At 43.0% G+C, this 21,145-nt stretch overlaps 1 protein-coding gene and 1 pseudogene across 1 annotated transcript; one reads left to right on the forward strand and one right to left on the reverse strand.

Annotated features, from left to right (window-relative positions):
* Positions 1-1,702: 1,702 nt before the first annotated feature.
* Positions 1,703-20,211, reverse strand: COL4A6 (collagen type IV alpha 6 chain). The gene is given in 13 exon segments (XM_053657474.1): positions 1,703-1,963; positions 4,165-4,424; positions 5,353-5,460; positions 5,463-5,543; positions 8,852-8,968; positions 9,656-9,802; positions 11,274-11,372; positions 11,564-11,616; positions 11,618-11,725; positions 12,058-12,143; positions 12,146-12,186; positions 17,448-17,463; positions 20,128-20,211. Coding segments are annotated over 13 exon segments (1,461 nt in total).
* LOC128626222 (60S ribosomal protein L17-like) lies at positions 13,962-14,584 on the forward strand (annotated as a pseudogene).
* Positions 20,212-21,145: the final 934 nt, after the last annotated feature.

Raw genomic sequence — 21,145 nt, forward strand, 5'->3', positions numbered from 1 at the left:
ATATATTGTAGAAATATATATATATATCTTAGACTTGATTTTAATGACTTTAACACTTCTCTACTGTTGATTTATCTGAAAGTGATCCAGAGGCCCCAAAAGTATGGAAATTCCTTCCTTGAACTCTAGCATGTGATGGAGCTAAAAGCAGTCATGGACTTGTTTGAAACAGGTTGTGGATTTGTTGCTTGAAAGAGAACTCTTTTTGTTCTTTGACTTTAATCATATTTTTTCCTGCATCAGTGTTTTGTTATAAAGATCAACTTGCAGTAACAGGAGCCCCCATGGCTTATGGGGGACTCTTGAATTATAGTGAGTAGACTTTAGACAAGTTTTCATCAAAGAACATCAAGAGTCAAAATTCATATTTAATTTGCTTTATTTGCAATATACAAAGCTGACACCATGCTTATTACTTAGAGAAGAGGTGACGGTAACAATAATTCAGAGTTATTGTTACATATGTTTTGTTTGTGTTACACAGTTTACATAATAGTTAGGGAAACAGAATCATCTGGAAGAAATTATCTCATGTCAAACATAGCTAAGTATTCTGGGAAACTGATAATTAAAGAAAACCATTAAAATAATCTCCCCAAAAAGAATACAGTACACTTTACACTCAACTCAGTCTTGATTTAGATTTTAAAAAATGTATTGCAATAGCTTAACAGGCTACCTATAAGAGAGAAATGGGAAGGACACTGTAATAGAAAGCCTCTAACAGCCTGAAAATGCAAAAGAACCAACAAAATGGAGTTTCAGTTTGCCACATTGCACATATCTGGATGGCATTTAAATTAAACAGAGACTTCTGAGAAACTGGGACAAGGGATTTACCTTTTTTGTTCCTAGAGTCAAAAGTAAACTTTATACCTCCCACCCAATCTTCTACCCCCGGCCTGGGAGAAAGGACTGTGGTTTTCATTTCCCTACATGGCCCTGACCACATTTGATGCATCCTCTATACTACTCTGGACCAGGCCAAGTCATAGGTCTCTGCCTGGGGAGGGAGACAGTAAGGAGGCTGTGATTTGTCTAGGACAATATGAAGTTAATGAGCCTTTTTTGGCTGCTGGCCTTTAAACTTCCCTAAGTAATATGGGGCCCAGTCATACTCATTCTCGAAGGAGTCAAAGTCTACCCTGGGCTACTGGCTAGCACCTCATTCTTTCTCTGCTGCCTGCCTAGTCACAGTGGGTTTCCTTAAAAAGTGAGGGCTTGTCTGTGCAGACTTGAGTCATTCATGAATGCTCAGTCATAACTTTTTTTTCATGTGGAGACACTGGGTTCTGGTTTAAGCTCAATACTGTGTGGTGACCTCTGGACATGAAGAAATGACTTATCAGCTACTATAGAAACACTTTGTGATCAAGATAGTGAGGAAAACTAGCAGTCTAAGAAACTGGCAGCCCAGCTGGTCTTTCTGAGGTAGCCATGAATAGTCACACAAACATTTGAATCAAACAGTAGTGCCAAGTTGATAGAAATGGGACAGTAGATTTCAGCAGGGAGGGCTCACCCATTGGGTCTGAGGGTTTACATAACTACTGTCCAGTAGTCCAGCCCAAACAAGACTCCAGTGTACAACTTGGCAGATAGGCAAACGGACATAGGCCTTCCTTTTTGAGATCATTTGGGTTTGTGAGGTGACCACTGTGTGGGGGAAGGGAGAGAAAGGGGCAGAGTGGCAGGGGCCACCCTATACACTTTTCATACACACCTGGCAGGAGCTGACTAGGGTGTGGTGCTGCCCGGCTTTCAATGTTTCTGGCACAGGTTCCTCCCCAGACTGCTGCCACTCTTCCACTGTTGTCAGCCAGAAACTATACTTGTTGGCAAAGTAGTGGCAGGTGCCCCAGGCACCACTGCACTCAATGAAAGGAGTGGTGTGAAAATCCTCTAGGCAGGAGCCAGGTAAGACCAGGGACTGGCCTCCATCCTCAGCACTGGCAGCAGTGTGCTGAAATGAACAACGGTGAGATGGGAGCTGGACCCATGGGAGATGATGGACAGGTGCTTCATTCCTAAGCTTAGGCCCCTTTGCTCAACCCAGTGTCTGGCCAGCAGACCAAAGGCTATATTTTAGGACCTGGGCCTCTCATCCTCCTTTGTAGTAGCCTCAGGACCCAAAACATCTCCTCCAAGATCTCTGGTGTCCCCCCACCCCACTGTGCATAGGCTGCAGCCAACATCTCAACCAACATTTCCCAAACTGCTGGTGCCTCAGGGCGGGGGGTGGTGGTAAGGTGCGCTGTTGCTCCACCCTCCAAATTCCATGGATACATAAGCATAAGAAAGGCTGAATTATGAAAAAATCAATAGGTTTCAAAATGCAGTTGTTCTTAGAGCACTTTGTTTACTCCAAGACCCTGGTGGTATATGCCAAGAAGGGAAGGAGCACAGAATATTTCACAAAGTGGTTAAATTATCAGCCCTCTCCCAGCATATCTATTATTAGCTCTTACTCTGAATTTACCTTCATTACAACTTATATTTTGAATCTGTACCACAACCTCTAGGGCGACATACAGTGTTTATTACCTGCTGTGTACATGTTGACCTCAGATTTGGCCTGACATTCTGGCTCTCACTTTAGGAAGCTCCTATAGCACTCACTTCCAGGTTTTCCTCATCAGTGCCACTCATAAGCTGATAATTTCTGGTCACTGTACCCATAGACAGAAGCCCCCTCTCCCTACTCTTGTCCCCTCCCCCTTACCTCAGCTGGGTTATTATCTGGACCACAGGAGATGGGGGGGGAGGCCTCATATACATCTGGGTCAGCAAATGGCCAATGGGACAAATGCCTAAGTCAAACACACAGTAACAACTTACTTTGCAGAACTTTGGCAAAGTATCTCTCCATAAAAGTGACGTTTCCTAATAAATGAAGCATCAAACTTTCTCATTTTGCTCCTAAAGTAGAAAACTTCTAGCATGAATGACACATTACCCTGCCTTACCAAACAGAAGACACTGTATTTTACAATTTGCATATGACCCACACTTGTCACTGTGAATATCAGGTTTTGCTTTGGAGGATGATGCAGGAACCCTGTACCAAGAGACACAGCTTGTAGAGTTCTTGGGGGTCTTTAAATAATTTTCTCCCTCTTTAATCCTTTCATCAGGCATGTCTGATTGCTTCAAGATGACTTACTATGCAGTCCAAATTCCCACCCTTCCACGTGTTCAGGAATATATATATATTATGTACATATATATTATGTTAGGATTATATGTACAGTAAAAGAGATTTTGCATAAGGGTTTAATAGCACTCATATGAGCAAAGTACATGAGATTTCCTATATAACTTTTGTACATTCCTTGTGAAATCTCAGTGGACAAGACAGACTGATAGGTGAATGATTCTACATTAAATTGGGACAAACTGCCCAATTCACAAAGATAAAGCAAGAATGGAAATACCTCAACCCCGGTAGGTACACTAATGTAAGACTGCAGTTTGGTAATTCATCAAAGACACTCTCTCACCATTTCACCCCTGGTGATTTAGCGAAGAAGCTCTGGTGAAGCAGGTACTTCTGTGGATGCACACTGGTTTGCCCTGGGAGATATCCTGGCCGTAAACTTGCCTTTTCATTTATTTAATGTCCCCAGTTATTTATGGAATGTTATTTGAGGGGCCTTATGCTTCCTTGGGCTTACAGATTGTCTGAGCTAAGCAACCTCACAGCATGATTGGACATTGACTTCTTATCAGAAATGGCAAGGCAGCAGAAACCCCAGCAAGGATATGGAAACATAGCATGCCCTCATCTGAGCCTTTTGGGAGGAGGTAGCAGTGGCTAGAGGGAAAGTGGGCAGAAGAGAAGGGAGGGCCATGCCCATCCTGACCAGTGGGAGTATGTCCCAGCCCTAAGTGGGGACACCCTGTCCCTCACTGGCCAGCCTGTGATTCATAGCTATTCTCACCCATGAACCACTGGGTGCAAACTGCTCTTTTCTACTCATGCCTGTAATTACCTGTCATTCATGCAGAATTGGGCTCACTGGCCTTTAGGCAAGCCCAGGCCAACCATTTTCCTTTCTTTCAAACTGATTTCTGCCTGGTGTCCCTTGAGCCTGGAAGTCAACTCTGAGGGACCCTCCCAGAGATCCCTGCCCTCTGTCTCTACACTTGGAGCAGGGGCCTTACCATGAGGAAGGAGTACCCAATCCAGAGGCTGTGCCAGCCCAGGGGGCACTGTGGAATGGTGATATCCTGGCTGAGCACAGCAATGGCCTGTGAGGGTGCCTCACACACAGAGCAGTGGCTGATGGGCGTCATGGGAATGGGGGCAGTGGTGGAGAGCTAGCAGGACTTATCATTGCACCTGGCATAATGGCACACTTCATTGATGTTGCAGTAGATGAAGGGCATGGTGCTGAAGTGCAGCAGGCAGAAGCCAGAAAACCCTGGAAAGAGATAAGGTAGGCAGAAGTAGGGCTGGGACTATGCCCAGGGCTACTAGGATTTAGTGGGATGGTGGTTTGGTTTTACATCTAACCACTTGTACCAGGACAGGGACACCTCTCCTTACCATCCTGGAACACTACATGCACTGAAGCCTGTTAGTCAAATCCTATTTTTAATGCACCAGGGTAGTTTGATAATGAAAATAATATATATTTTTTAAGATGCATACTTTTTCTAAGATTTTATTTATTTATCTTTAGAGAGGAAGGGAAGGAGAGAGGGAGAGAAATATCAATGTATGGTTGCCTCTTGTGCATCCCCTGCTGGGAACCAGCTTGCAACCCAGGCATGTGCCCTGACTGGGAATCGAACCACGATCCTCTGGTTTGCAGGCCCGCGTTCAATCCACTGAGCTACACCATCCAGGGCTGAAAATAATATTTTTATAAACTGAAAATGTCCCCTTAATTAATTTGCTTTGTAAAACTAGAATTTAATAGAGTGAGTCTGCTTTTCAGAATTAGCCTACCTGTAGACAGCACAATTAATTCTTGGGTAATTATCCTTGCCTCACAGGTCATCTTATTATTGCTACTACTAATTGCTAACATTTTCTGATGCTTACTATGTGCCAAACGTTGTTCTAAGCATTTTACATTGGATGGTTCATGTAATCCTTATACCATCTCATGAGATAGGTAGTAGATTTAGCCTTGTTCCATTCAGGAGAAAGTAGAAAGTTAAGAAGTTGAATAACTTGTCTCCAGGTACATGGCTAGTATTAGAACACAGACCTGATTCCAGAGCTGATGCTTGTAATCCACTACCCAAGAGTGAGCCCATCAAGACTTGGGCAGAGCAAAGAGCATGGCTCTTGGTTCTCGTGGGGACAGATGGCCAGGACTGGCTGTGAGAATCAGTACCTACCCAAGTCCTGGTTATGGGCTTTCTTCTGCCCCTCCACGAACAGCAAGCTATAACCTACCCACAGCTGGGTCATCTCGGAGGGGCAGAGGGGCACCTGTTTTGACTGGTGTGCTTCACCAATGTGTAGCTTACTCTCATGCTCTGTCCAGGCAATCCAACCTTGCCAAAGGGGCCCTGTTTTCCTGGAGGTTCTGAGAGGAAAAGGGCAGAAAAGGGGTGAGCCAGTTAAGGTCAATAATAATAGTAGCCACTTGCTTAATGCTGAGTGTTGAGAAAGGCACAATTTTATCACCTCACTTTATAGATGAGGAAACGGAGGCTTGAAGGTCCCACAGCTAGCAAGTATGGAGCTAGGACACCAGTTTAGGTGTAGAGTAGTCCCCCTTATCTGGGGTTTTGCTTTCTGCAGTTACAGTTACTTGTGGTCAAACACAGTTCGAAAAAAATTAAATGGAAAATTTCAGAAATAAATATTTCATAAGTTTTAAGTAGTTGCATGCCATTCTGAGTAGCATGATGAAATCTTGCACCATCCTGTTCTGTCCTGACCAAGACATGAATCATCCCTTTGTCCAGCATCTCCATACTGTATATGATCCCTGCCTGTTAGTCACTTAGTAGCCATCTCAGTTACCAGGTCGCTTGTGTTCAAATGACCCCTATTTTGCCTAATAATGACCCCAAGTCCATTCACATAAGTTTAATTACAGTATATTGTTGTAATTGTTCTGTTTTATTATTGTTGTTGTTAATCTCTTACTGTGCCTAATTTCTTTTTTTTAATTTAAATTTTTTTATTGATTATGCTGTTACAGCTGTTCTATTCCCCCCTTCATTCCCCTCCACCCTACCCCCCCATCCCCACCATTACCCCCCCTTTAGTTTATGACCATGTGTCTCAAGTCCTTTAGATTCTATATTTCCCATGCTATTCTTGCCCCCCATCTATTTTCTATCTACTGTCTATGCTACTTATTTTCTGTACCTTCTCCCCCCTTCTCCTCCTCCCACTCCCCTGTTGCTAACCCTCCTTGAGATCTTCATTTCTATGTTTCCACTCCTGATCTAGCTGTCCTTTTTAGTTTGCTTTTGTTTTAGGTGTGGTTGTTAATAACTGTGAGTTTGTTGTCCTTTCACTGTTCATGTTTCTTTAACTTCTTTTTCTTAGATAAGTCCCTTTAACATTTCCTATAATAAGGGCTTGGTGATGATGAACTCCTTGAATTTGATCTTATCTGAGAAGCACCTTATCTGTCCTTCCATTCTAAATGAAAGTTTTGCTGGATAGAGCAATCTTGGTTGTAGGTCTTTGGATTTCATGATTTGGAATACCTCTTTCCAGCCCCTTCTTGCCTGTAAGGTCTCTTTTGAGAAATCTGCTGACAGTCTGATGGGGACTCCTTTGTAGGTGACTGTCCCCTTAGCTCTTGCTGCTTCTAGGATTCTCTCCTTCATTTTAATTTTGGCTAATGTAATTATGATGTGCCTTGGTGTGTTCCTTCTTGTGTCCAACTTCTTTGGGACTCTCTGAACTTCCTGGATTTCCTGGAAGTCTATTTTCTTTGCCAGATTGGGGAAATTCTCCTCTATTATTTGTTCAAATAAGTTTTCCACTGGTGGCTGTGCCTTTCCCCCTTCTGGTACCCCTATAATTCGGATGTTGGAGCGTTTAAAGATGTCCTGGAGGTTCCTAAGACTCTCCTCATTTCTTTGAATTCTTGCTTCTTGACTCTTTTCTGTTTGGCCATTATTTGCTTTCTTCTGGTCCACTCCATTGATTTGAGTCCCAGTTTCCTTTTCATTGCTATTGGTTTCCTGTGCAATTCCATTCATTTCAATTAGTTTTGCCTTCATATATTTGTCTAATTTGTGGCTATAATCAACCAGTTCTGTGAGGGTCCTGATGACCAGTGTTTTAAACTGTGCGTCTGAGAGTTTTGCTATTTCTTCATCACTTAGATTTATGGGCTCTGGGGCTTTGAGATCTTACGACATTTTTGGTCTGTTCTGGCCCTTTAAGTGCGAGACGCGGTGCCTTGGACTCCCAGGTCGCTGGGTTGTGACGCTGTATGTGGGGGCGTGGTCAGAGCGGGGAAATGGCGACCCCCTCTGCTGTTTCTCACAGCTGGGTGAGGATCAGCGCCTTAGGTGGTTCACCAGGGCCGGGCCACTCAGAGTCGCTGGGTTATGACGCTGTATGTGGAGGTGGGGTCAGAGCGGGGAAATGGCGGTGCCCTCCACTGCCTCTTGCCGCTGGGACCCGCCGGCCCCGGTCCAACCGCTCACTCCCTCGCCTGTCCACCCGCGCACAAATGTGCGACCACAGTCAACACGCAGCACCGCTCCTCCGCTGTCTCCCCCGTGGTCGCTTGCCTGGTGGCTCGCTCAGTCACTTACTAGGTCCAACCCTGCGCCTGGATTCCGCGCGTCTGGATTCCACGCCTGAGTCCGGCTGACCAAGTCCTCCTCTGCAATCCCGCTTCACCAGCCGCTGGTTTCGTCCCTTACTGGTCAGGCTGAAGAATTTGTTGTTAACGGACTTCCGAAAAGTTCAATTTTCTGTGTTCTGGCTGTGTTTTCTATTGCTAATATTTAGTTGTCTCTAAACTTGGTTGTGTGAGAAGGCACGGCACATCCACCTATGCCTCCATCTTGGCGGAAGTCCTGTGCCTAATTTCTAAATTCAACTTTATCATTGGTATGTGTATATAGGAAAAAAACCACTATATATAGAATTCAGTACTCTTTGTGGTTTCAGGCATCCATTGGGGGTCTCAGAATGTATCCCCTGCAGGTAATGGGGGATGACTATATCCAGTTACAGAATTCCCATTTTAAAAAGCACACTATGCAATTTCTATCCCACAGTTGCCTGGCTTTGGGTTCTCTTAAGAGGGGGTGGAGGGGTTTACTTCTCAGGCCAAGGCTCTCATAGGAGGTAAGTAAGTACCTTTACTGGTTGAATCAGAGGCAACAAAAGCAGAGTGGGGATTAGTGGGGCAAAATCACACCCTCCTCTCCTGCCCATGGCAAATGATCATACCATTTCCCCATGGGCCTCAGAACTGTTCTCTACTCAGGACAACCAAACTTAGAGATTTGCTATCTCTGATATAAGATGGGAAGTAAGTAGCAGAACAATATATCTGATCTCAAACTTATCTCTTGAACCACCCCCCTCCCATCCACATCAGAACCCCTGGGTAGAAAAGGGGAGATGCAGCGCAGGGGGCCATACTATCCAATAGAGTCAGGGCTCTTAAGAGCTGGAAGACAAGCCAGAAAAGGCTTTGAAACAGGACTTTGTCTTCAAGAATGTAGGACTCTAATCCTTCACAGGTTCAGATGGAATGAATTAGAACCCAGTTTTCTAGCCTCTGGGCAGTGTCAGACTTTACCACCAGATTTCCTAATTCTCAAATTTGAGATTTTTTTTACTCACAACCAAGCCCTAAACCCTCACAGAAGCCCTCTGCTCCTAGTGTCGACATTGCCAGACCTTCATATCCTGGAGGGCCTAGCAGTCCAGGAAGACTGGGAACACCAAGAGCCCCAGGTGGGCCAGGGACCCCACTTGGACCATCTTTGCCAGGGATGCCAGGTAAACCTTTGGAGCCTACAAAGACAGAAGGCCCACAGTGTGTGGTACTGAATATGGAGGGTCTGGAGGAGCCCTCCTGAAAAAGGGGACTTGTACGTCATGCCCAGGACTCACCAGGAGAGGGCGCACAGGCCATCATGTTGCAGCACACACTGAGCTCAGGGCCGAGCTTCCTGAGCTAGTCCTTAGGTCATGATGGGGCATCTGTGCCCTGGGACTGCCCTCTAAACTTAGCCATTCTGATTCACTTCATATTTAGTTCTTCATCCCTTCCTCTTATTTTCCCAACAATGCTGGGAAGAATGCAAGGCCATTGCTGGCATCTCATCTCAGAATTGAGGACATGGAAGCCCAGAGAGACTGCTAATTTACTCTAGTTGGGGGAAAATGGATTATAAACTGGGTTTCCTTTCTCCAAGCCCTGGGATTTCGCTATTGCTTTTCATCCTCCACCACACTCCCTCCTTCTCTCAGCAGCACGTTAGTAAGGGTCAAGCAGTCCAGAGTAGCTGCTATGCTCTGCCCACACATTCTCTAAAAACAAGAACAACTGCTGGTTCTGCTGGCCCGCCTGCCAAGAAGCTTGAGAGCTCTGTGGGAGTGCTTGAGAAAGGCACTCCCTTGAAGCTGGGCTTCCCAGACAGATTATTCAGCCTCTCAGCCAGGGTGTCTCAGTCCCCCTTTCTCAGGCACAATCCTTACCTTGTAGGCCTACAGGGCCTTGAACTCCAGGATCTCCCATGAGACCAGGGATGCCATCAATGCCTGGTAGAACCATGGGTTCAGGAAGAGCCTGAATGTTCTCTGTAATTGATGTTTGGCCAGGAGCACCTTGGGGGCCAGAAAAGCCTTTGGGCAGGTGGGTGTGTGTGAAAATGTCAGGCAAATGCCAAGGAGGCAGCCAGGGTTGGTGCCTGGAAGCCTTCCTTTCTGCCTCATAATCACTAGCTGTCTGCCCTTCCTCTTTGTCCTCACAGCCCCCACTGAATACTACCCAATGTCCTCTTTACCCATCCACCTACACAGTGGATTGGTAGCTCCTTGAGGGCAGGACCTAAGTTGTATTTATTTTGTTTTCTCAGGGCCTAGTATATGGTAGGCAAGTCAGTAAATGTTTGTGGTAAGTTTGGTAGTCTGAAACTTGGCTGGGGGCTTGGATGGTTGGTTTACTCACTCACTGATAAGAGCACAGTGCGAAGGAGGGTGAGGGGACACCTCCAATCCCAGAGGTTCAGTTGGTATCACAGCCTAGAACCCCAAACCTAGGTAGCTGGTTTACTATTAAAGCCAATTTGCTTACTAATTTACTGAATAACTATTTCTCAAGTGCCTACTGCTTAAAATTAGGGGATATAGCGGTGAATAAGATGTTTATGGACATTATGGTACCTGACAAATATCATTAATTTGACTGCACATTGTGAGAAGTACTACAAACGAAATAAACAGTGAAGTGGCAATGGCAGGCAGGACAGAGAGTTATGAGGTGAACTTGCTTTATAGAGAGTGATAAGGAGCATCTTATAGGCAGTAACATTTAAGTTGAGACCATTGAAGCATTAAAAAGAGCTGGGAGTGGTGGTGGTACAAGAGTAATCCAGGAAGTAGAAGTAGCATGTGCAAAGGCCCTGTGGCCAGGTGTTTTTAGTTAACTGAGAGGCTAGTGTGGCAACAGCACAGTGACCTGAAAAGGGTAAGGAGGCATTAGATAGGGGTTTGTGGCCATAGTTAATTTGTATGCCATGGGAAGCCAGTAGATGATTTAAGTTTTTATAAGGTCTCTCTCACCACAGTGTGGAGAAGTGACTGTTGGGAAAGGTGCACAACAGAAGCAGGGAGACCAGTTAGCAGGTCACTGCAGTGATTCATCTGGGGAACATCAATGGCTTGGACCTGGATAGTAGTGGTGGAGGTGATAAGAGATGAATGGATACAAGGCACATTTAGGAGATACAGTCCTCAGAGCTTGCTAATGGACTGGATGTCTGTGAGTAACAGAGGTGGTGGTAAAGGATGAGAAAAAATGGTTCTTAATTTCTGGATTGAGCAAATGGGTGAGTAGTGATCTGAGTACAAACACAAATACCCACGAATGCAGAATGGCTAGATCAGTGGAGAGATACATGGTGGCAAAGTAGTAGTGGTTTTCAGTCCTAGGAGCTGATGGAGGCAGAAGTGTCCCTAAACTACATTCCTGGAGTTGCTTAATTGAGCGGTTTCAGGCCTCTAGGCTTTCTTGGAGTGGTGTGCAGTGACTCCTGAGGGAATGTGACCCCCAAACCCCTCCCTTGAACCATTCCAGCACATGCTCTCAACTCACCTCTTGGGCCTGCCTTCCCCTTCATCCCAGGTAATCCTGGGTCTCCAGGTGGCCCAACCTTGCCTAGAGTCCCTGTGAAGCCAGGCTCACCTCTCACGCCTGGCAAATTTCAAAGGAAAGCAAGTCAAGGCCTGGCATGGTGGTGCTGCTGGTGGCGAGTATAGACTAGGCTGAGATGAGGGTGGGAAGAGCACTATCAACTGGCCTCTCGTCACAGGGCTATAGGAAGGAGACATGTCTGATTGTAGAATGGGAAAGGGCCCAGCAGCCTGCCAAACAAGAAGGCATACCTTTTAGTCCTAGTTCTCCAGGGAGGCCAAAGAAAACTGGAATTCCTTGGTGTTTTGGGCCCTTTAGGGCCTGGAATTCCAGGGAAGCCAGGGTCTCCAGGATCACCCTGATCAGAGGATGGCTCAGGGGTACCTGGGGGCCCTGGGGGCCCTGGACAGCCTAGGGATGAGATGGGAAGAGAGATGAGTAAGGGTAGGTAAGCAGGAAGTGGCCACTGTTGAAAGCCTTGGGATTGATAGGAAGCCAAAGCCCATCCCCATGCCTGAGAATGTTATCTTGCGGTCTGTGGGGTCCCAGTGCCCAGACCTTCCGAAATATTTTTTAATAAAATAAAGCCTATTCCTATCCATGTCCTGGCTGGGTGAGGGATGTGAGGCCAAGCAGGCCCATGCATTTACAGCCATAGAGATGGAGCTGGACTGTATATGGGACCTTCCCAAACTTCAGACAAAAGGTATGGGCCAGCTCCCTTTTGGGCTTCCTGTCTTTATCTTGTTTTCCATCTAAGCCAGGTCTCCCAGAGTCTCCAGGCTGTCCTGCTATGACTGACGGCAAAGAGAGTCTTGGGGCACGGGGCGGGGGGTGGAGCGGTGGGCAGCAGGGCCCTGGAGACCTGGAAAACCTGTGAAGAACAAATAAAAAGAGCTGCACGGACTTTGTGTACCCAGCAGAGGGCCAGGCTCTCTCAGGAAAAACAGACATTTACGCAGAAAATGGAAACGGTTAGGGAGTTGCCAGCCCAGCAGACACCAACAGAGGGCTCTTCTCCTTTCATTCTTCTTTGGCAGCCAGCAGATGAAGTAGCTAACAGGGTTCAGAGACTCCCCCATCCTAGCAGGTGCTGCATTTAATTGGGATAGAGCTTTGAAACGTTCTAGCTCCCCAATCTCCCTGGCAATGGAAGTATTTTAGATTTCCTCCTAATCCGGAAAAAAAAAAAAAAGGCATGACTGCAGCACCTGGAATTGCAGTTTCCCAAAGTGTTTTTAAATCTATTATTCCTTTTGCAAATTTTATTAAGTTAGCCAGTTATATCTGATGTTGTTGTTCAGAAAAAGTTACAGATCGAAATGGGGCAGAGTCTCCAACTAGTCAGAATAGACTAGTCAGAATAGACTAGTCAGAATAAACATGCTGGGTCAGAATGGAGGTGCCCAGGACACTGTGCCTCCTGATGTCTTATAAAGCTAACTTCTAGATATTCTAGGACAACTGGGAAATATGTTCATAGGTAATTCATGATATTAGCTGCATGCATGTTTAATTAAGGCTAGAGAACAAATTTCTCTGTACTAAATCCCTCCTTCTTCTTTGGCCAAAGAGAATAGTCATGTATTAGAGTAGACACAGAATATTTGTTTGCTCAGATTTTAATACTGCTTTACAAGTATTTTGTTTGTAGAATGATTTCTATTATAATATGTTCAAAGCAAAAATTCAGCTGCTAACAGATTTATTTTAATGCACACATTGGATATATAGATAGAACTTCTGATGAAAAAAACACATAAAAGCCATACACACAAATGTAGAAGTTCATATTATACTTTCAGCATGGAAGAAATGTACTATTATTTTGGTATATTTTAGAAGATATTCAAATGAAGAGAAATAGAGTCAAAGTGGTTGATAAACTGTTCTGGTGGTTGAGATTTTTATTTTTTGTTTGTGACAAGAAAATCCAAAAACATTAGTTGCATTTATTTTTGACAACCTGACTATATTAATGCTGAATTTCTCATATTTAGGTAAGGAATAGTAAAGGTAAATCCATGAAAACTTGTAAAGAAAGATGGTAGACTGGTGATGTTTTTAATAGCTCTTTAATTAATTAATTAATTAAATGCTGAGAGAATATAGAGAAGAAAAAATTAATTTCAAGAAAAGTCTCCAATTATTACAGGTCCAAAAAAGAAACAAATTAAAAAATACAAAGAAGAACTTGTTGCCAAGCCACATGATGTTACTTATAATATTGTCAAGTATTTATTGAAAAACCTTTGAACTATTTTTCATCCTCACAAAAGTAAAAATTTGAAAAGAGACATATCAGTTTATTTCCTGAAAAAAATATAAATGCGGAAATTATGCAAAACCACTAAATGAGACACCATATATAATAGACTGTGGGCAGCACACAGATTATAAAAATTTCCATTTCAACGTTTGGAACCACCTCCTCTTTTTACCTGTTTCTTTATTGTATAATCACAACAGTTTACCATTAAACTTGAAATAAAGGTATTAACTGACCTCAAGTAGAAAAAAAACTCATTAAGACACTTTAAGTGAGCATATGAAAATGCAAGGTGACATATTTTTCCAACTCATTCCAGTGTCAGAGCCTTAGAAAACCCTAAATATACATATTCAGCCTCTAAATATTCAGTACAAATATATAAATGAATAGTGTATTTTGAAATTATTAACTCTTCCCAAAAGTCACCAGAGGTGACCTCTGAAAATGATTCACTATTCACTTGACCAAGAAAACCCCACAAAATCCTGCAAATCAAGAGGTTCAAATCTTCATGTTCACTTTAAGAACACTCGTAAAACTGCCCAGGCCATCAAGGGTATGCATATTCGAAAAGCCACCAAGTATCTGAAGGATGTCACTTTAAAGAAGCAGTGTGTCCCATTCCATTGATACAATGGTGGGGTTGGTAGGTGTGCCCAGGCCAAACAGTGGGGCTGGACACAGGGTCAGTGGCCCAAGAAGAGTGCTGATTTTTTTTTGCTGCATGTGATTAAAAACACAGAGAGTAATGCTGAACTTAAGGGTTAAGGTGTAGATTCTCTGGTCATTGAGCACATCCAGGTGAACAAGGCTCCCAAGATGTGGTGTAGAATTACAGTGCTCATGGAGAATCAATACACACATGAGCCCTCCCTGCTGGACTGAGAGGACATTTACTGAAAAAGAGCAGATTGTTCCTAAACCAGAAGAGGAAGTTGCACAGAAGAAAAAGATATCCCAGAAGAAACTGAAGAAACAAAAGCTTATGGCCCAGGAGTAAACTCAGCATAAAATAAATACTAATAAAAGTTAAAAATTTAAAAATCCAAATTCTTTACTAAAGGTATTATGGAGTCAGAAATTGCTCTAGAAAGTTTCCTTAGAGGTAAATCATCATTTTACACTGATTTCTATGACCAACTCAAAGACAGATATTGAGAAAAGCGGAAGAATATTTAGAAATCATATGTAAAAAATAATCTAGATACAATGAACATTGTTCCAACGCACAATTATTTAAGAAAAAAAGATAGCATTACCTTTGTATGCATGCCCTTCACAGATCCCACCACCTTCCATCCCTCTCAGAGGCACCCACTTTTAAATTTTGTGTTCACCATTCCCTTTTCATCAGTTTGACCATATATATTTGTATCCCAAACAATATATTGGTTGTTTTTGCTTGTGTATGGACCTTTAACAATGGAATCATACCAAGTATATTCCTCCGGTACTTGCTTTTTTTCCTCTCTCAACATTTCTGAAATGTATCCATCTTGACATGTGCTCCTTATTGCATTTGTAATTGTGATTTTATTACCTGAGATACTAAAGGAAATGGATAATTTAATGATCAGGCATTCATAGTCCAGATTTGAAATTAGAAAAGGCAATGCCCCTATGCTTCTTCTATCTGGACCCTTTCTTCTCTATTGCCTGAGAGATGAATCACACAGTCTCCCTATAGGCTCAGACCCTGTTTGGGCCCTCGTTCTGGAGAACCTGCTGGCTTTCATAAAAGAACAGTATGGGCCAGACCAAAGGAAAGAATAAACAGAGCAGATGGACAATATAAATGTTTCAGGAAATGAATTAATATGAATACAGATCCTGGGAAACATACACCTGTTATACAAACATGAACACTTTACAAATGTGCACATCAATAAGTACAATATGGAACACCAGGCCCCAGAACTATGAGGAACAGAAAATTTTGCAAATATGTTTCCTCAGCTAACATGTAATGATATAATGGGTAACATTTCTTGAGCACCTTACTATGTGCCAGACATTGTGCTAAGGGCTTTTATATGCATTACCTTGATCCTCCCTGATTCCTCACCAAAGCTCTGAGGTAAATTCTCTTATTATGCCCATTTTATTTTATTTTATTTTATTTTATTTAAATTACTTCATTTTAATAGCATTGGTAAACACTGGTAAAAAAAAAAACCACATTAGATAAGCTTATACATTTTTATCTCCCTAGTACCTGACAATGTCCTCAACTTAGAAAACGGGAAAGATGGGCTTTGGCTATTTAAGAAAAAATGTAAAACTCTACATTGAAATAAAGCAGGTCTGCCTTTTATGTCACTAGGATTTAGACATAATTCCCCAAAGGAAAAATGTCATGAGTTTTTCTGGAGAAGTTCACATGTAGACAGCAAAACTTCTTGAGTTTGCTGTGAAGTAATAGTGGCATGTATCTTTTAAGAAACCAGTTTATGACTGGTTTAAATGAAGCGGGACCCGTTTGGGGTGATGTGTCTGAGCCACAGAGCTCCATCTGGGCATAGGCATCAAGGGCAGACAGACTTCTGGAGGAACTGTACACTAGAATGCATGTATTAGCAATCACACCCCACGGAGAAATGACAGAAAACAAGTCACGCTCAGGCTACTGAAAACAAAACAAAACACACCCATATGACCAAATAAAAGTGAACCAGAGGCTAACAAGGCAATAAAACGTCTCATTTACAATGACTTCAGATGTATCAACTTCTTTAGTGGAATCTAAATCTTCCTAAGTACACACCCACCCATTTTCAAACAAGGACAACTGTTCTGCTCTGTTCAGTTCCCCCAGGGCCCTCCTGGCATCACCCATCACCACAGCCAGCATCCTGAAGGCTTCCTTCCAACACAGCACACCAGTGGGCATCCCTCCCACTCAGGCACCCTCTGCTGGGCCTCGTCAGCCACCTCATGCATTTGTGTGCACAGGCATGGGCACATGAAAGTGTAAGACAGAGTACTTCAGAGCCCCGACCTGTGTGCACTCAGGTATCAGTGGTCCATCAAGTTTCCTCCTCAGATCTTCCCATGGTACTTCCAAAAAGATTTCCAAGGTCAAGCTGATCACTGATTATTCTAAATATTTTATAACCAAATAACCAAAACAACCAATGCTTAGTATTTCTGCCTGGACCTTTCCAACATAATCACTGATTAAAAAAGAAAAGTGAGCTAAAGAACAAATGCCATATTTTTTGGTGTATCTCAATTCTTAAAAAAGAAGCAAAACTCATTATTCCCAAAGATGTTCAGACACGACCAACTAGATCCCTTTGAAAGAACTGTCTAATAAGAGGAACTTCCTGCATAAGTAAAAGAAACATGAAGTGCCTTGGGAGAGAGCATGAGAATAAGCAAGCTCAGAGAATCTAAAACAGAATTCTGCAATCTTGGAACAAGCCCACAAATTCAGTAGAGCTGGTTAAAGGTTTCCTCATTCTCAAATGATTCTCCATTTCTTTTTATTATTGCTCAGAAGTTAAAAACAGTTCAGGAGTACTTTGTTTAGTGTCATTGTAACATTTCAAAAATGTGTATTTAGCCAAAAAGTGCTGCATTACAAATTTTTAAATTCTCTACATCAACCCATGTACCTTTTGTTTTAGGTGTGGTTGTTAATAACTGTGAGTTTGCTGTCCTTTCACTGTTCATGTTTCTTTAACTTCTTTTTCTTAGATAAGTCCCTTTAACATTTCATATAATAAGGGCTTGGTGATGATGAACTCCTTGAATTTGACCTTATCCGAGAAGCACTTTATCAGCCCTTCCATTCTAAATGAAACCTTTGCTGGTCAGAGCAATCTTGGTTGTAGGTCTTTGGATTTCATTACTTGGAATACCTTTTTCCAGCCCCTTCTTGCCTGCAAGGTCTCTTTTGAGATATCTGCTGACAGTCTGATGGGAACTCCTTTGTAGCTGACTGTCCCCTTATCTCTTGCTGCTTCTAGGATTCTGTCCTTCATTTTAATCTTGGCTCACATAATGATGATGTGCCTTGGTGTGTTCCTTCTTGGGTCCAACTTCTTTGGGACTCTCTGAGCTTCCTGGATTTCCTGGAAGTCTATTTCCTTTGCCAGATTGGGGAAGTTCTCCTTTATTATTTGTTCAAATAAGATTTCCACTTGGTGTTCCTCTTCCCCTTCTGGTACCCCCATAATTCAGATGTTGGAGCGTTTAAAGATGTCCTGGAGGTTCCTAAGCCTCTCCTCATTTTTTGAATTCTTGTTTCTTCATATTTTTCTGTTTGGTCATTTTTTTTCTTCCTTCTGATCCACTGTCTTGATTTGAATCCCAGTTTCCTTTCCATCACTATTGGATTCCTGTGCCTTTCCCTTCATTTCAATTAGTTTAGCCTTCATTTGTTCCTCTAATTTGTGACTAAATCAACCAGTTCTTTGAGCATCCTGATCACCAGTGTTTTGAACTGTGCATCTGATAGGTGGGCAATTTCTTGTTCACTTAGATTTGTGGGCTCTGGGACTCTGAGTTCTTCTTGAGCCACGTTTTGATCTGTTTGCACCTCTTATGTATGAGCAGAGGAGCCTTAGGTATTCATCAGGGTGGGGCTACCCAGGTAGATGGGTTGTGACACTGTATGTGGGGCAGGGTCAGAGAGGGACAATAGTGGTCCCCTCTGCTGCTTCCCACCACGAGGGCCTGCGCCATCTGTCTCACTGCTAGTTCCTTCACCTGGTTTATCTGTGCAAGACTGTGTGACCAAGATCAGCCTGCTGCCTTGTGCCCTCAGTGGGTCCACCCGTTGCTACTCCACACCTGGGATTCATCCTCGGCTGCCTGCGCGCCTGGGTTGTGTGCCTGGATTGTGCACCTGGGTTGGTCTGGTGGATCTTTCCTGCCCAACCCCGCTCCACTGCTTGTTCTGCCCTTCTTACCGATCTGGTTGAGTGGTTTGTTTTTTTCAGACTTCCGTATAGTTCAATTGGTTTAGCTGCATATTTTGTTGCTAAAACTTTTAGCTGCATATTTTGTTGCTAAAACTTTGTTGTTTTTAAACTTGGTTGTGCAAGAAGGCACAATGTTTCCACCTATGCCTCCATCTTGGTGGAAGTCCCAAATTTCTCCCTCTATAGTCAATATTTCACAAAGGGGCACGAGCATACAATAAAGTACAAATATCTTTTTCAATAAATGGTGTTGGGAGTACTGAACAGTTACATGCAAAAAAATTCAACTAGACCTTACACCATTCATCAGAATAAACTCAAAATGAATAAGAGACTTAAATGTAAGTTGTGATACCATAAAAGTCCTAGCAGAAAACAAAGGCAGTAAAATTTCACATATTCCATGTAGCAGTATTTTTGGTACATGGGCAAGGGAAGTAAAGGAAAAGTAAATAAACAGGACTTCATGAAGTTAAAAAGTTTCTGTATGGCTAAAGAAACCATCATCAAAATGAAAAGGGAACTGACTGTGTGGGAGAAGTATTTGCCAATGATACATCGACAAAGGATTAATATCCAAAAAATGTATATAAAGAACACATGTGACTCAACACCAGAAAGACAAACAACCGAACTAAATAATGGGCAAAGGACCTGAACAGACACTTCTCGAAGGAGGACATACAGAGGGCCCACAGACAAATGAAGGAATGCTCAACATCTCTAGCTACCAGAGAGATGCAAAGTAAAACTATAGTGAGATACCACTTCACATCAGTCAGAAGGGCCATCTTTTTTTTTAAGTAGTTATAATTTTTCAACATTTTTTATTGTTTTTCAAGTACAACAAACAGCAAGTGGTGACAAGGATGTGGAGAAAAGGGAACACTTGTCCCCTGTTAGTAGGAATGTAGATTGGTACAGCCACAGTGAAAACAGTATGAAAATTCCTCAAAAAACTAACAACGGAACTCCCTTTTGACCCAGTAATTCCACTGCTGGGAATGAATATACACTAAGAATCCTGGAACGACAATTCAAGAGAACTTATGCATCCCTATGTTCATAGCAGCATTATTTATAATAGCCACATTCTGGAAACAGCCTAAGTGCCCATCAGTAAATGAGTGGATTAAAAAAAAAACAAACTATGGTACATTTACACAATGGAATACTATGCAGCAGAAAGAAAGAAGGAGCTCCTACATTTTGTGATAGCATGGATGGAACTGGAGAGTATAATGCTAAGTGAAATAAGCCGGGCAGTGAAAGACAAATACCATATGATCTCACCTATAAGTGGAACCCAATCTATGAAACAAACAAGTGAGCAAAATAGAACCAGACACATGGAAATAAAGAACAAACTAACAGTGACCAGAGGGGAGGAGGGGGTTGATAACAGGGAGAAGAAAGGGATGTGTCAAGTCAAGGCACATGTATAAAGGAGCAATGGAGAAAGACATTGGTGGGGGAGGATTGAATGTGGGAGAGTGGGTAAGTAGGGCAAGGGAAAGTAATGGGCAAAAAATGAGGACAACTGTAATTGAACAACAATAAAGAAATTTTAAAAAAAGTAAACTTGTTCTGAGTGACCCCAAAAGTAGGACCTTACTGTACAATCCAGGTTGTCCCTTAGGTCCTGGTCTGCCAGGAAGTCCAAGTGTCTGCCCTTGATCTCCTGTGGATATCGAAACATTGTTCAAATAGTCAGGAGAACATATAGCTCATTCTGTCACAAGGAGATTTTTTTTAAAATGTTTCTAGATTTAGTATAGCTAGAGGAGTTCTTTGACAAAATTACCTATTGGGTAACATTGGACCAATCACCAACAAAAGGCTGAAGGGCTACCCAGCTATTGGCAGAATGTGTTGCTACAGGTAATGTATCTTTGTTAGGAAATACATTACTAGGACCCAGTATGGGCAGAAAAGATAATGGAAAGGGCCCCAAAACATCACCAGAATGGAACGATGATGACAGCAGGGATGCGGATTTTTCCTACTCAGTGGGCTGGTTTCAGCAGGGGAAGAGACCATACAGAGCCAAGGTTCCCCTCTACTGCTGAGTGTGGAAGGCAGGAGAGTTGAACCACTATTTGCTTCAGTCTTTGAGAAACAAAGACTGCAAAGGGGGCTTGGCCAAAAGGGAAACATAAATCAACTCACTGTCCCCTAAACACAGAGTCTCCCCCTAACACTATGCCCCAGGAGAGCCCTGGACTGCTAGAAATTCACCTCAAGCTGGAAAAACACATTAAAAAAGAAGATACTCCTTACCTTTTAAACCTGGGAGGCCAGATGCTCCTGGGAACCCAAGAATTCCACTGAGACCCTGTGAAGTCTTCAAAGCAGTATAAGAATCATTATTTCTCCCCACAGCTCGGGGCTTCCCACTCTCACATCCCCTTCCTTTCCTGAGCCACTCCCCTGAGGGATGTCTATCCTGTACTCCATGGAGGGAGTGAATTGCGGGAGGGGGAACTGACATCCCGCAGAGGGGAAGATGATGAGCACCCTGCAGAGGGGAAGTAAGGAATGCATCCTTGGGATTTTAGGTGAGATATTTGATTTGCGATTAATCCTGGTCTTGTCCTTCATAACTCCCCAATGCCTATTAAAACTGGAATCTT

This window comes from Artibeus jamaicensis, unplaced genomic scaffold (assembly GCF_021234435.1).
Source record: "Artibeus jamaicensis isolate MK-2021 breed Jamaican fruit bat unplaced genomic scaffold, CSHL_Jam_final scaffold_461, whole genome shotgun sequence".
NCBI lineage: Eukaryota > Metazoa > Chordata > Mammalia > Chiroptera > Phyllostomidae > Artibeus > Artibeus jamaicensis.